The following is a 15,655-nucleotide window of genomic DNA, read 5'->3' on the forward strand; positions in this document are numbered from 1 at the left end:
TCAGGAGGCTGGAATAATAAATATCCCCAATCCACAATCTGAACGTAAGCAGCATAAAGTGGTGTGCTAGTGGCTGCCACCTAAGCCCTCTCTCGCGCTAAGATCCATCACGTCTGTCACTCATGTGCGCTCCTCCTCCCACTCCTCTCCCTTCCCTCGCCGTCGCCAGATCCAATTCCCCCCATCGCCATTCCCCTCACTGTACATTCAATTCGATTCCCACTAAATCCCCCCACCCCCCTTATTCTCTCCATCAACATCAGTCAATATTAATTAAAACAGGAATCCCCCCCCCCAAAAAAAAACCCCACCAAAAAAAAAATTTCCTCATGCCTGAGAATCAATCAGCCAACAACATAGATGGGCGCTTTTAAAACAAATTCCAAACTCTCCTTATCATCCTTTCTTTCTGCTAACTAGGATCCAATAACAGACATTGCAATTAACACTATACCGCTTGAGCAGAAAATTTCGGAATCTAAAGTACAAATTCCAAGAACAAAATTACACCGAGTTCGTCATAGTAATAATTTAAAATGAAAAAAAAAAAAAAAAGGGCGAAAAGCTAGAATAGGGCTGGGCGAATGATGGGTTTACCTCATCAGGACTGGGAACCGGGGGAGCGGGGCTTTCTGCAGAGGACCATGTGCATAGGGGAGAAAATTCCGGTCTCGCCCCCTCTGGTCAAATAGTCGGCCGTCTTGAATAGCATCTCATGAACGTCCACAGTTCCTTGGGGTGCTATTCCCAATGCGGCCAGCAGCGTGATGACAATGTGGTTTCGCCAGTACGCAATCCTCCCCATCTTCAGCCTCGCCCACCACGGCTGGGCCGGTGGCTTCGCTAGATCCCGCTCCTTCACCACCTCGAACCCCACCTTACGCGCCGTCTCTGCGATGTCCGCGTGGCCTCTCAGCCCCGGCAGAGCATCCCCTCTCTCAATCCCTTGTATTATCTCGACGTGCTCGGGGTTCTCCGCTCTGTACTTGTCCGTCGTCACCCATTCGTAGGAAACATAGAGAGCCCCCGGCTTCAGCACCCGATAGATTTCTGCGTATACCTCCTCCAGCTTCGGCGCGTGACATGTTGCCTCGATAGAGTACGCGCCGTCGAAGCTGTTATCGTCGAAGGGCATCTCCAGGAAATTGCCGCACACAACCTCGCATAGAGAGTCCAGTCCCGCCTTCTTGTTATGCAACCGGGCGCGATTCACTTGGTACTCGTTGATGGTGATGCCAACGACTTTGGCACGCGAGTGGGCGGCGATAGCTCGCATGGGCCCACCCACACCGCATCCAACGTCCAGAATTCGATCGCCGGGTTTGACATCGATGAGATCAACGGCCATCTGCTCGTGGAGCCGCGTGGCATCGCGATGGGATTTACCGGGGATGGAGGGAGAGAAGTGGAAGGACTGGCCCCAGCCCCACTCGTAAATATCGGTGACTAAATTGTAGAAAGTATCAACAAAGTCGGGGACTTTCTCGGCGGTTTCGATCTCCTTTGGGCGGCGGAAGAAGGACCAGTACTGTTTATATTTATCTTGGACTTTCTCGGCGGAGATGGAGCCACCAGATAGATCGACGGCGCGTTTACCCTTTTGTTCGGCAGGGCCGAGAATGCAGACGAACCAGTAGAGGCCGCCGGCGAGGAGAGCGCCGGTACAGAAGAGAGCGAGGGAGTCCATGTAGGGAAGAGGAGCAGAGAAGGCAGAGAATTTGGGGTTAGAATGTGTGTTGGTGTGGGGAGGGAGGGTTAGTAGTAGAAGTACGGGGTGATGAGTGCACGTGCATCCCGCGTGAATCGGCCCACCCTTGATCCCTTCTCAGTTCTCACGAACACACCCTAATTTACTGCTTCCCTGCGTTACGGCACCACCCACCCGTTATTCACGTATTTACTTTTTCCTCCGCAATATTATTATTTACCTCGCTTGATTAGGTATCCTACTTTCCTGATTACGATTACAGTTATAGAAGATAATTATCACATGCTGTGATATGTCAAATCCCGACGTTTGTGAAAATAAGTACGTCAGGATAACAACAGAAGCGAGTATGGAAAGACCGATCGAGCTAACAGCAAAATAGTAGTAATAATTAGGATGATACATTGCTTGATGCAGTATTTAGAGCGGATCGTTGGAGACCAGCATCTATGAAATTGATTTACTGATAATACAGATTAGAAATTTTACATTATACGTGGATATAAATTAGAAGATTTCAGGCTTATAAACTAGTTTTATTTTCTTATTATTGGAAAAAAAACAAACGAGTTTTGGGTTCTACTTTTCGCGGATTCTTATCTTGCGTTTTGAATCTTTTTTTTTTTTAAAAAAAAAAACGACTTGAAGTTTCGAATAGCGCTATAATTTGAATCTATGGATTGTTGCAGGTTGAATAAGAAGGGTGATAGGATGAGCCCAATATGAAGGCCTATGTATGTTATTAATAGTTTTGAAACATAGTTTGTAGCTGTCGGGAAAGTACATGAGATATAGAGTCCAGTTGCAATTTGCTGGCTTTGATTTGTTCCCATTTGCCTACGAGCCTCGCCACATGACTAGGTGTGCTCTCTCTCTTTTTTATTTTTTGCACCTCACGCAATGTGCGTCCCTGTTTTCTTTTACTTGTCACAAGGTTCGCTCATTGCTTTTATAATTATTGGATTTCAGAGAACTTTTATCGAGGTCACCAACTCGCGGAGGGCAAGTTCATCTCCAAACGTCAATAATTTAAATCACTTGTTAAGCCTCACATTAGGAGTGTTTGTGATGCCCAAAAGCTCATAATATTCACTCGAATCCGGTAAAATTATGCCTGACCCAGTTTTGAAAAAGCAGCCCAAACATAAGTGGGCATTTTAGAACAGAGCCAAATGTCGGGTATCATGCGGGATATGCTGCTCTGTGCATTTAGCCCTATCCAGAATTTATATATGTAATTATATTTAATATATATATACACACAGTAATACTTATATATGACAGAATTATATATTTCAAAATTTAAATCATTAATATATGTGATTATAAATTGTTTGAAAACTTATTACGCCTCCGTGCGCTGTGTGAGAGATCCCGGAGGGAGTGGGAGTACCAAGACGTGTCTTTAATTGCTTATTTTGGGCTTAGCCCACTTTGTATCAACCAAAAACAAAAACATGTACTCTTCCGGTCCTTAATATAAGACTCAATTATTGAGTTAGTTTTCATTTTAAATATAAGACCCATTTCTCATATTTATTATTAGTTTTCTCTAAATTACTCCTATGGATATTCTTTCAACTATAATCAAGTAAAAGAGGAAGGGGGTATTAAGAAAGATGATTATGGTATTTTGGGAAAAACATGTCACATTTTTATAATTAACTAACTTACCTAACTTTTTTAATCTAATCAAATTAGTTAAATAAGTCTTATGTTAAGAACCAGAAGAGTATTCAGTTTTCATTTATTTTTTATTGCCATATACTACCTCCGGTCCTAATTATAAGAGTTAGTTAATTAATTTGAGGAGATTAAGAAAATAACTTGAGTTAGTTATTTGTCCTAAATAGGTGTTGTTTTTTCTAAAATATCCTTACTAATCAGGTGTATTGACTAGAACTATCATTATTAAAAAAGCTACTTTGGAAAAAAAATGTATAAATATGAGAGACAAAGTGGATTGGGGTCTTATATTTAAGACCAAAATAAAAGCTAAGCAAGATTTTATATTAAGGACCGGATGTAGTATTGTTTACTTCCTATTCTTTGTTATTCCGATTAAATAAATTGTTTTTGTATAAGCATTTGTTTAATTATACGTTTGAAATTCACATCTTATTAGCTATTTTTAACTAATGAAATATACTTGCTTTGGCAAAAAAAGGAAAAAAAAACCCTGATTTATTTTAGTCGATAGATTGATATATATATATATTTTTTTTACCAGATATTGAGAAGTGATTTTTAAGAGAAAACTTTCAAGCAGCATGCTTTATCTAAATCTTATAGGTCAAGTTAAACAAATTTAAATTATTTAAATTGGGAAATTATGATATATGTAATTTATTTGTTATGTTTACATTTTTTTTAATTTTTTTTATCTGTATAAGTAATTTTTATCGAATGTCTTCAAAGGCACCGTCACATCTATTTTAACACAACACCATCGCAATATTTACGAGATTGATTATTTAACATTTACTCACAAAAAAAAAAGGATGTGCATGTTCATCAGAAGGTTTTGAAGCGTTATCTATTCGCACTTTTTAATACCATGGTATTTTTTAGCACATTCAAAATTTGATCATTCATATCAACTTTATATTCTTTTGAAAAGCCGTTTTTTTTCCCTCACCAAATTTACTAAAACACTACATGGGTCCACACTTTATAGGAGTTGAAGGCACCGCATTAATTTTTGTATTCGTGGTTGTAACGCAGCACACCCGTTTAGATATTATATGTCATACTGGGGCTGTATTCAGTATGAACTGGCAAGTCTTAATTAGATGTGAATAGGTGTCATATATTTGATGTTGATAGTTTAACAAAAGCTACTCATAGGTTAGAAATTTTTTTTTGTATCTTTGATTAATTTCTATCTTAAATCAAAAGGGTAGATCTTGATCAAGTTTAGTTCCTTTGTATTTGTATTAGTGATTGTTTTTGTTAAGTATTGCTATTCAGTATTATTTCAAAAAAAAAAAAAACGACAAAAAGGAAGAAGCACGGCTCACGGCGCATCAGTCATCACTTAAAATAGTTTGGCTTTCTGGTAGACTTCAATTATATTTGAATTGATCTACCGGCTGGAAGTTGACTGGAATTCAAGAAAACAGTTCACTGAAAATGAATAGATGAAACCGAATAAAGCGGAGTATAGTTATTAGATAATCAGAAATGCAATGCGAAGCAAATTGGTTGCGTTATTGCCTTGCTGGGCGGAGCGTTCGTGAAGTGAATCGTCTGGACAATGGAATCCATCTGGTGGAAGAAAACCAGAAAAAAGAAAAAGACGAGACTCCTGTGGTGAGACGGCACATAGATAACACTTTTTATTAGAAGATTCGATAGATTTAGAAGCCATGCATCTTAACACCACAGCAAACAGACGCCACAACATGTTACCCCACAATCCACATATGCAGGATGAAATTTATTGGTCATCTTACCAAGCAAACAACTTGATTGAGAATTCAGGCGAAGCCAGTCCCCGTTGCTGGACAAGGGAAATAAACAGAACGCACCTCAGATCACCATCAATTTTTATTTTTCTGCATATCAACCACTTGTTTCCAGGAATCTCGAGTGGAAATCTCAGACCACCACCTGGATACGTTCTTCCTGGAAGTGAACAGCTCGCCTTTCTCAGTGCTCATCAAGTATTGTGTGTTGGGAAGGTGAGAGAGGTCCGCCAGAGAAAATTCGTCGCCGGCCAAGAAACGACTCTCCCCTAGCCTCCTATCGTACACATCGAGCACTTTGGCTAGTTTTTCTCCGTTGAGATTGATGGCTCCCTCGTCTTGTTTGATCTTCATTCGAGGAGCAAATGCGAGCTGAAACACCAGAACTGAGGAGGGTGGGTTGAAACTCTGTCCTTCCGCCTCTAACCACTGATCTATGGACGCCTTCGCCAACGGGTTCGTGCCGTACAGTGCCTTGTTTCCCTTCTCCGGATGTTTCTCGCAAATGTACCGGCATATCGCTCTCGACTCTGAATTTATGGGACTCGAAATAACTACGCAGGCAACGAATTAGAGAATACAGAGAAGATAAAAGAACTCGATGCACTTACCGAAGAGGGAAATGCTCTCATCTTCAAATGCCGGTACTTGACCAAAGGGCTGGGGGCATCATCAATCAATTGAGACGGCAAAATCAGTGAAAAGGCAAGCAAAAATGCAAGATCAAAGAAATGCCAAAGAAAATACATGAATCTTGAGGAAATCGGGCTTCTTATGCTCCCCTTTGGACATGTTCAGAGGAATAAGCTGGAATTGGACGTCCTTCTCAACGAGACACGCCAAGACCCTTGACACAGCAGTGGATAATGTTGGTCCGTACACTTTCGCTGGCGTCGCCATTTCTAACCTCGAAGCAGAACGCCTCTATTGCTATGAGTCTTGCTTCTTTCCTTCTCCTGTAAGCGTATTTGTGAAATTTTCCACCATAAAAGTGAACCAGCAGAACCTGATCCTCGGGCTTTATCCTATCCCTTGCGCCCTTAAAAGGGTCTGGTTGGTTGGGTCTCGCTCTTAAAGGGTCTGATTTATTGGCTCTCTAGCTGCTTGTCCGGTCCATTTCATTTTCGTTACCAATTCGGTAATTTTGAGTTTTCTATACTTCAACTGTGTTCAAAAAAAAAAAACACCACACCTAATTAACTAATTTGAGTAAGTTAAAAATATTAATTAAATTAGTTAATATAATATAAAGTTTTGTTTTAAGCAATTCATGGAAGAATGAATCGAGGAAAATTGTATTCTATTCTTTTGTTTTTTTTCGTTCCTATTCTTCTTTTTTTTAATGTGCAAAACAAAAAGGAGAAAACGTTTACTCCAAAATTGGTTGATTAGTCATCCTGTTTTGAAACGAGCTCTAAAGTGGATTTTTCACCGGTAATTTGGTCATATCATTTGACCCAGAAAAATGGAATACGTTATAAAAAATTAATTAATCAGTTGGATATTCGAGAGCCACAAACTACAAATATTGGAATAATCTGAATTAGTTGGACTCAAAGAATAGTCTAATTTCAAAAAAGGGTTTCGTGTATATATATATATATTGAGATCTTTTGAAGATGGAAGGTATTTTTGCTATGCTACTAGTACTTTACTTACTCTGCCAAGAGTAGAATAGTATAATTTAGAAAAACAAATAGATAAGATAGATATATGTCTAGTCGGTGTAGGTCCGAGATACTCCTTTGTTCCACAATCCGGAGCTATTTAAACTAACCAATTAAGAATTCTCCAACGTACTAGTACTAGCAAGTGCATCTTTGATGCACTCATCAATTCTCCCAAGAGGCCACAATTATATTTTTTTAAAATACTATAAGCATTTTTTTAAATTTTCTCTCTTCCTCTCTTCCTCTCTTACGTGATTATTATTGAGAGAATATCAATAGAGTTAATTTAGGAAAAAATTGATAAGCATAGAAAATGGATCTTACATATAGAACTAACATAAACTTTTTAATTAGATCCTACATTAATTAAGCACGGGAGGAGTAATTTAAAGGGAGAATTAAAGAGAATGACCAATAGGATTATTCTTTTTAAACGGAAGAAATGCATACTTCTTTTGAATTAGAATAACTATAAAATTAATATTTTTGTCCTAAAATACAAATATAGAAATTTATAAGTTTTAAATACTATCAGAGGTATATAATTTTAATAAACAATTGTGTTTATTTCATTAAACATTTATCAAATTTTGTGAAAACACAGACACACATATTAGTTAATTATTGCCAAAAAAAAAGTGCATCGGTCAGCTCTGTAAAACCATCAACGGACTAGAGTTGATCACTGTTACCGCATTCCATTTCATCCCTCGATCTTCAAGACTGAATTAATGGGAATCAGATTCTCTCCACTACCCTTCCCATCCTCTTCCCCTCCACTACCATCCTTTTCTCTTCACAACCATTGGATCAAAACTCCAATGGTCCAGATTTAATATTTTATAACATTTTATAAAGATAAATATTATGATAAAAAATAGATAAATAAATTTAAACTGTTAAAATCTAATCTGAACAGTTCATAACTACATACTGTTATTATAGAGCAAATTTTTTTTAATTTTTTTATTACAATTGTAAACTGTTCAGACCAGATTTTAACAGTTTAAATTTATTTATTTATTTTTTTAATAATATTATTTTTATAAGATGTTAAATCTGGACTATTGGAATTTTAATCTAATGGTTGTGAAGAGAAAAGAAGGGTAATGGAGGGGAAGAGGATGGGAAGGAAGTGGGGAGAATCCAAGTCCGAATTAATGAACGATTCTGGCAGGTTTTTGGGGCCACGATCCTCGTCGATTGATCACAGAAAATTACAGCATTGCCGCCCTTTCGGATCCACATGGTTCAACCCCAAAAAAGGCCAAAAAACAAAAAAGGAAAAGAAAACAGAGAAAGTGTTTGGAAAAAAAAGGTCCACTGGGGCTTGGGGCAATTCAAGCAGTATACTAGTACCATACAGTATCCGTACACCGTGCCTGCCGCCTGGCATCATTTCGTAACCGACAGAGTAGACACATTTATACGTTGTCTCTTATGGCGTCAGTGGCAACTTCGCCTCCAACCTGTTCGCACATAATTCTTGTTTAGACGCAAACAAATTGAACGTCTTGAAATAAAATAAATAAACGGAGGTGTACAATTAATGTCCCTACATACATTATGGGAAAAATGGTGCAGAAATTCCAGAATTTCTGAGAATTCGGGTCTCAAGGAAGGGTCTTGGTGCCAGCAACGGCTCATCAACTCTATCAACACTGGATGCGTGTGCCTCGGAATGTTGGGTCTCAACCCCTGCAATTCACAATACCAGAAAATATCTTTATGTCTTGGAAGCTTTATTAAATCACAGACATGCGTATTCGCATGTCAGAGCATCCCCACCGGTCCACGCAGAAAAGAAACGGATAAGGGATAGGTGCAGATGTTGTCAAAGAATAAAATACCTTGTGGACCACTCCAACTGCTGCTTGCAATGGGGACAGATGCTCATGTGGAAGCTGCTTCAGTCACAAAAGCATGGATAATAGGAGTCAAAGCAAGTCCAACCCCAATTATTGGAGAATCTATTATGGGAGAAGTAATGCAAAGATCATCATTACCTTTCCTGTGAGCAGTTCCCACAGCGTAATTCCGAAGCTGAACACATCGGCTTTGTGATTATAGGGTTTGTGCTCAATAACCTTCCATATATCAAGCAAATCACGTTATTATAATCAATTTATCGTGCGGTTAAAGCACCGGTATATCACTTCCTACTTCCTCTAAAAGCCATGCAAGTTTTTTTGGGTTCAGCCGGCATAAGAGAATAAATTGTGAGAGGAAGGGCATACCCTTGCAGTCCGCTCTTGTCTTCTATTTAAAACACTTCAACATTTTTATTACCCTTTTGCAATATGCAAAAGCAGCCCAAACAAGTAAACAGTCACGAAAACTAAACTAGCTTTCCACCAAAGCGCTGTTATGTTCAGTCAACGTTGTCTCAGGAACACACACCGCCACCTTCAGTGCTCTCAATTCTCAAGTCTCACTTCACTATCCTTAGATTAAACAAAGAGGCATAGTTCCCTTAAAGCAAAATAATGATGATGATGATGATGATGATAGTGGCATCTGATAACACTAAAGAAACAATCAGGAAGCACTATACATTCTACTTATGTTTGAGGCACACCTCCGGAGCCATCCATCTATAAGTTCCAGTTTCCGCAGTCATAATGCCTGACTGATCTTCCACCCTTGCCACACCAAAATCAGCAACCTTCACTACCTGTTTGACAGCATCCCAGAGAAGTAAAACAGTGGAATCCTTGCTAGGATGTTTAAGTAATCACTATTAGAACCCCCCCAAAAAAAAAAAGCCTAATCAAATTCCAAAGCAGATGGCACAAAATATAATCAATTACCCTATTCTCATCCATCAAAAGATTCGCAGTTTTGAGGTCCCTGTGTATGATGTCATTCTGATGCAAATATTTCATTCCTTCACAAACATCGGTTGCTACTCTGAGCAAAGATGGAAGAGTAAGCACAGCCTTCTGTGTATGCAGAAACTCATACAGACTTCCACCGAACATGTATTCTAAAGGAAAAGAAAGAGTTTTATGTAGTTATTGTACTGAATTTGACAATACTTCACCTATTAAATTGGCCCTTCGATCAATTTAATCTACATATCACATAATAGCTCTAACGAGTATCATTGTTCATAAATTATGAATAATACACTTCATTTTTCAAATTTCATGCAATGCATTTGATCCACATCAGTTATAATTATATACTGTCAAATTAATCCATTAACACAAACTTTTACCCGTGACAATGAATAGGTCTGGAAGTTTTGTACTAGCCCCCACAAATTTGACAACATTCTTGTGACACAATTTACTGCAAGGCACAATTTGAAAAGAGAACCATTAACATTCCCATGAATAAGCTACTGATTACATATTTTCACTTCGCAGAAAGGCAGCCCAAGGAAAAGGTGACCTATAATAATTTTAATAGAAGATAACAGACGCGTCTTTGTTTGTGCATCTCTGGTGGGAGAGTTGTGATGTAACAAACCTCAGAATATTGATCTCTTGAGAAAACTCCCTTTGTATATTTTCATTCAGATTCTCAGTCTTGAGAACTTTGATAGCTACTTCTTGGTTACAGAAAACACCTTTATACCTGTGTCAACTAACGGGTCATTCAACATGTATTGACTCTGAAACACATCATCCAAATGATAGAACATTACTCACATATCAAAGAAAGGTCCAGATGCAATTTTGCTTTCATATTTCAAACAGCTTGCATCAATTTCCCAGGCAACACTTCCACAAAAAGGTAGATTCACATCATTAGAGATAAAATTGATCCTCATTTGTTCTTGCTGTGCAGTTTGACTGCCAATTTTCTTGAAGGAAGGCTGCTGCTGGATTTTCACCCAAAACATCCAACTTAGTAAGGGCGCTCCTCTAATAAAAGAAAAATGGTGGGGGAAGACATGCAGGTAACAATCAATTTCCAATTAAGTACAGAAAGGCTGAAATTGATTCGAAAAGTTTTATATATATAAATATATATTTCCCAATAGTTCCACCCAATTTATGTGAAAATAAGAAGAAGAAAAATTTCTCCTTATAATCAAACGTGTCGAAAAAATTGATCACGTCTTTGTTGAGATTCATGCAGTAACAAGTGGGACTTGAAGAGCCTACCTCAAGTTTCTGAATTTTTTTTGTCAGCATATGTTTAAGCTTCTCAGTATCCTACAAGTTTAAGGATGTAAACTATTCAAGTAGCTTTTAATAAATAGAAAGGAATGAAAATGAGTTCAATAGTAAATTGTGATCAAGTTCTAGTAAATTGAAAAACTGGAAGACTGATAAATACATTTGATTTAAAATGAATGGCTATGATTGTAGAAAAGGACGCTCTTAGAGTCTCAGTTTAGCAAGACGAGCTAAATTTCTTCCCAGTCAGTTTTCAATAGATTAAGCTAATACGATACAGACAAGAAAAAGAAGGGAAGTACCTCAACAGGCCAACCATCAACAACAAAAACATCCAATGAATAACCGTCCGATGTTGAAAAGGCATGTGCTTCTTGGATATTCAGCCCAGTTTCAGACAGCAGGGAAGTCAACTGCAAGGCATAATTGCTTGCATGGTGGGAAGGAATGAAAGTTAAACTCGAGAATTTATCACTCACATCTTATTCTACTAATTGAGTGATATTACATCTACCTTATTTATTCTCTTGTTGAAAAGTATAATATCATAGCCATGTAATGATATTGCTGAAATTATTTTAATCGTCTCAGAAACCTATAATGAATGCACACATACATATGCTGATACAGAAAGATGCATAACACGAAACATCGGAAGATAATTAAAAATGAGAATTTTAAATCTTAATCATATCAACGATCTAAAACTTTGAACACGCTCCAAAAATTAAGAAACTAGCAGGTAATTGTTAGGACACTGCATGAATAGAAAATACCGATTTCACATGCAAGCTAAGAAATATTTGCAGAGCAGTTGAGCTCAGCTACCTGACTGAGAAGTTTTGGCTTGTCATTTGTTGATATAGTGATCTCATGCATTGGTCTGCCATTTCATTCAATAATTTTAAGAAACTGGTAAACAGCCATAAGTGTTGCAAGCAATCAAAATAATAATATGAAGACTCTAAAATAAATATTAGAAAGGAGCAGAACTTGTGATGTTCATCGAACGAATAGGTAAAAGAATTTCGAAGGATACATTCATCATCAAAGTTTTACCGGGAATATTGTGTATAGGATTTCGAATTGCCACTACTAGATTGAACTTTTAACTGGCTTACTTCAAGAGCAAGTTCAAAGTTAGCTGAGGAACCAAAGGCCGGAGCAGGATGAATGCTGAAAACCATGAAAACGAGAGTGAGTATGAATAATGCAGGAAAGTATAGGAGGAAAAGGACAAGGCCAAGCAAACATATTTAGCGATTCAGTAAATATATTCAAAGAACCATGCCTCGTGTTGCCTGTGATATGAAACTCTTGATGACTGACTTTTCTTTGTGCGTTTGAATGAAGAGAATCACTAGAATTCATACCAGAAGCAAACCGAACCTGCATAACAGATATGTTGCCAAGATCTAGCAAATCAGTTTGCTAATGCAGGTACCGGCAAAGTTCCCATATCCTGGTCAAATGAAGAAATTACTTGTCTAGATACTACCACTATTCTACAAAGTTCAGAAAATGGCAATCCCCATAAACGGAAATGTGTGACTCGTACTAATCATAAGTAACCAAAACAGAGTTGCAGAAGGGAAACTGATTTGTCAGTTTAAAAAAATGTCACAATCTATCCACACAAGAAGCAGGCTGCTAGTTTTCTTTTTCTTTCTTTCCCGACTAATCTACTCTTTATTAGTAGGGAAGGTCTAAGCTCAAGAGAATAGAACCGATTGAAATTGAAAACACGGTATAGACAACTCTATGTCTCTATCAAAGATGCTGCGACGAGATGATTAGTTGCTAGCACAGCGAGGCGTAGATGAAACAGAAAACGGTACAAGTATCGAGGGCTAAACTTCACCTGCTACGATTTTTCATATAAATATAAATTACCTGAACTAGACGGACTTCAACAGCAGGTCTGGTAGCAGGATCATGTGCCATATGCAGCAACCTTTTATGCATAATGACATCTTGAGCTCTCTCCACGTTCACATCCACAGCATACCTATCGCATGTGTACTTGCAATTACAAAAGGCTCCTTGCACCGACGATAGAATTCAACAGACATGCATGTCTTGGTTGATTTAAGAAAGCAATCATAAAGCAAAGATGAACAAGTAATAACCATTCCCATGTATCCCGGGAAGATATAAAGAGCTTGAAAACCCAAAAAGAAACAAAGAAAGGAAATCAGAATTCTGAGTCTTACATCAAAGGATCAATACTTGTTTCTGGTCTCTGAAACAGAGTGAGCGACAAAAAAAACAGTTAGAAGTACCCGGCTGGAAGTCGATAGAAATGCGTCCAGAGCTCATCTTCAAAGCCAGGAATCGCAGCCTCCGGGACATTCAATTCCTTGAGTCTACTAAGAACCTCGTTGTAAACTTCAACCTTTTGACTCTGCTTTCGACTAGTATTCCACCATAAATTCTGACCGTTGTCGCTGCAACTCCCTGTGTCTCCCATACTCACCGAGCACGAATCATACAGCACTTCATTGGGTTTGAAAATATAACAAGCTCTATATGCTATTAGCTGGGGGCAGAGAGGGGAAGAAAGAAAATTCTTTGATTGCTCGTATTTGGGCCTTTGTTCTCATCTTGCAGTGAATTAAGCTTAAAATGAAGGTCCATGGGCAGGCGCAATGCGCATCGCGAGGAACACACGTCGACGTGGACTTTGAACAATGCGATTTTGCTTTGCTTGTGTCACCTCTTTTGTTATAATCAGTAGCGTCGGCCATTTTTATAAGTAGTGATGATTGAGGATGATAAACGCAAGAAGTCTTAATCTTTATATATATATGTATTTATATAGTCACTTCGATAGCATCACCCACCAAACCATAAATCCGACACCAGGCTGTGGGCGTACCTGGTTTGTGTCATTTCCCGCAATAGTATACACATCATTGGATATTTCGTGGTGAGATACAATCAAGTCTTGAATAATAATAGAATAAAATGGTTGAAAAACCATTCATTATAAAATTTATTGCTCCAAGCCTCTTAAAATACTTTGTTCTTTGAACCAGTGGAATATGTTTTTAGTAGGTGTGACTTTTCTTCAGTGATTATAGGTAACAAACATATCTTTATCAATTAGATGCAAATATAATTAAAAATAGGATAGAGGCATCAGCTTATTAGAAATTGAATATAGGTTTGGGAGAGCAATTATTGCTTGCTTGTGATGGAGGAGTCAGAAGATACCTTAATGCTGCCTCCAATTAATTAATTTATTCTGAAATGACGGCATCACTATCCCATTTGCCGGGGCCGTCATACACATTCTGGTTTGCTGGGGTGACTAATAAATGACCTTATAATGGAATTATTTTAATGCATTGCTGATATTCTTATCCATTGTCCAAAGAGAGTGGTGATTGCGGACGCATGTTTCGCGATGCAACAAAGCATTTCCGATCGCTTCCTTCTGCAGACTGCAGGCTGATGAGGCTGATGCTATTAATATGTTAATACAAAAGAGACTGATAAGGAAGCCCATTATATTGTTTTGAGTTGCGAGACAGTATCACATTCATTGAACATCAATGTTTTTGAGAGTTGCCGCTCTTGTCTCTGTCAACCACGATTCCATGAACACATGATCTATCTGCTGGTCAGCGCATGATGTACCATAATATATTTTCTTAGCCAGTATATATAACAACACAAAATCACGTGATTATAAAACCAGAACTCACTTAGTGCCAGGTAAGCCTTCAAATCTGCTGTTGAGATGGCAGCAAAATCACAATGCCATGTACCCCAGCGTCATCTGAATTATCTGGTGGGTACCATAACTCCTCACTCACCCAGTAAATACTCCACCAACTACGTTAATTTGTCACTCTTCCTCCATCACCTTGCTTTCATGTCCCATTGCATAATGAAGTTCACGTGCCCACAAATCAATCTCCAAGAGGCTTGGACATTCCACAAGGCCCTACAGTCCTTCATCTTGTCTTGCCCAAGCTGCGAGGGAGTTCCAAGCCCATCAGATTTTTCTCTTCAGATTTTTTTCGCATTTTCAATCTGTGTGTGCATGCATTATTTTTTTCAATAAGGCCTTTGATATTTTTAAACCTGAAGAGTAAATACAAAATCGTTTTTTTTCAACCAAAACGAAATTGCTAACTAATAAGAATTCCATCTCAGGCTTCTAAAAGATTCAGTATCTTTTCAAATTCTCAACTAGATTTTTCACGATTTGCAATATGCCCGCCATTAATAGATAGAAATGTCTCACGAGATGAAAGAATTGACCTAATGTAAAAATATCACGAGATGACGGGGAAATTGACCTATAACTAAAACTTATCACTATTTTTTTTTTTGTGAGACTTTATACAATCAAATTGAATTTTTACTTCTTGTATTATTTATGACCCATCAAGTGGTGGCATTTGAGGCCCCTTTCTGATGTTTCGGGCCCCAAAAGAACACACTATCAGATATCAAAAACTAAGGTACCGATGGTTTTGAGTAGCATCGATCCTGATATGTGCATGACTATGAGATCAAAATTCCGAGTTTTGGCGTCTTGATTTCATGATCCTTTACAACATTTCCAGTTGTTTACATTGTGCATAGGACTAAAATATTTCAATATGCGCTCCTAGGACCAGGAATAACCAGCCTAGGCTCTCATCCGCATAAAAATTGACCCTTTTT

The 15,655-nt window shown here is 38.1% G+C and overlaps 3 protein-coding genes and 1 long non-coding RNA gene across 5 annotated transcripts; 1 reads left to right on the plus strand and 3 right to left on the minus strand.

The window, feature by feature from the left end:
- Positions 1-368: 368 nt before the first annotated feature.
- On the minus strand, positions 369-1,877 carry LOC114723836 (24-methylenesterol C-methyltransferase 2). The gene has a single exon (XM_028910082.1). It carries the CDS (start codon positions 1,685-1,687, stop codon positions 602-604), a length of 1,086 nt encoding a protein of 361 aa, XP_028765915.1. The 5' UTR covers positions 1,688-1,877; the 3' UTR covers positions 369-601.
- A 528-nt stretch (positions 1,878-2,405) lies between these two features.
- On the plus strand, positions 2,406-2,871 carry LOC114723864 (uncharacterized). Its single transcript, XR_003738276.1, has 2 exons — positions 2,406-2,569; positions 2,678-2,871. It is a non-coding gene; the product is annotated as an uncharacterized LOC114723864 (long non-coding RNA).
- Positions 2,872-5,021: 2,150 nt separating this feature from the next.
- On the minus strand, positions 5,022-6,198 carry LOC114723854 (glutathione S-transferase). Its single transcript, XM_028910097.1, has 3 exons — positions 5,923-6,198; positions 5,787-5,835; positions 5,022-5,705 (listed from the first exon to the last, which is right to left on the minus strand). The coding sequence occupies exons 1-3, from the start codon at positions 6,073-6,075 to the stop codon at positions 5,251-5,253; spliced, it is 657 nt and encodes a 218-aa protein (XP_028765930.1). The 5' UTR covers positions 6,076-6,198; the 3' UTR covers positions 5,022-5,250.
- Positions 6,199-8,012: 1,814 nt separating this feature from the next.
- LOC114723821 (serine/threonine-protein kinase STY46-like) lies at positions 8,013-12,142 on the minus strand. 2 transcript variants are annotated; one of them, XM_028910072.1, is made up of 13 exons: positions 12,035-12,142; positions 11,804-11,858; positions 11,278-11,404; positions 10,961-11,011; positions 10,502-10,671; positions 10,320-10,427; positions 10,066-10,139; positions 9,656-9,831; positions 9,424-9,519; positions 8,852-8,932; positions 8,696-8,749; positions 8,409-8,543; positions 8,013-8,314 (listed from the first exon to the last, which is right to left on the minus strand). In XM_028910072.1, exons 2-13 carry the CDS (start codon positions 11,848-11,850, stop codon positions 8,270-8,272), a joined length of 1,164 nt encoding a protein of 387 aa, XP_028765905.1. In that variant the 5' UTR covers positions 11,851-11,858; positions 12,035-12,142; the 3' UTR covers positions 8,013-8,269. The 2 variants fall into 2 exon arrangements, with proteins under 2 accessions (XP_028765905.1, XP_028765899.1); XM_028910066.1 differs by lacking the exon at positions 12,035-12,142 and having other exon boundaries at positions 11,804-11,904.
- Between the last annotated feature and the right edge of the window lie 3,513 nt (positions 12,143-15,655).

The sequence above is a fragment of the Neltuma alba genome, unplaced genomic scaffold, assembly GCF_004799145.2.
Source record: "Neltuma alba isolate B1F8T4 unplaced genomic scaffold, ASM479914v2 tig00002374_pilon, whole genome shotgun sequence".
Classification (NCBI taxonomy): Eukaryota; Viridiplantae; Streptophyta; class Magnoliopsida; order Fabales; family Fabaceae; genus Neltuma; species Neltuma alba.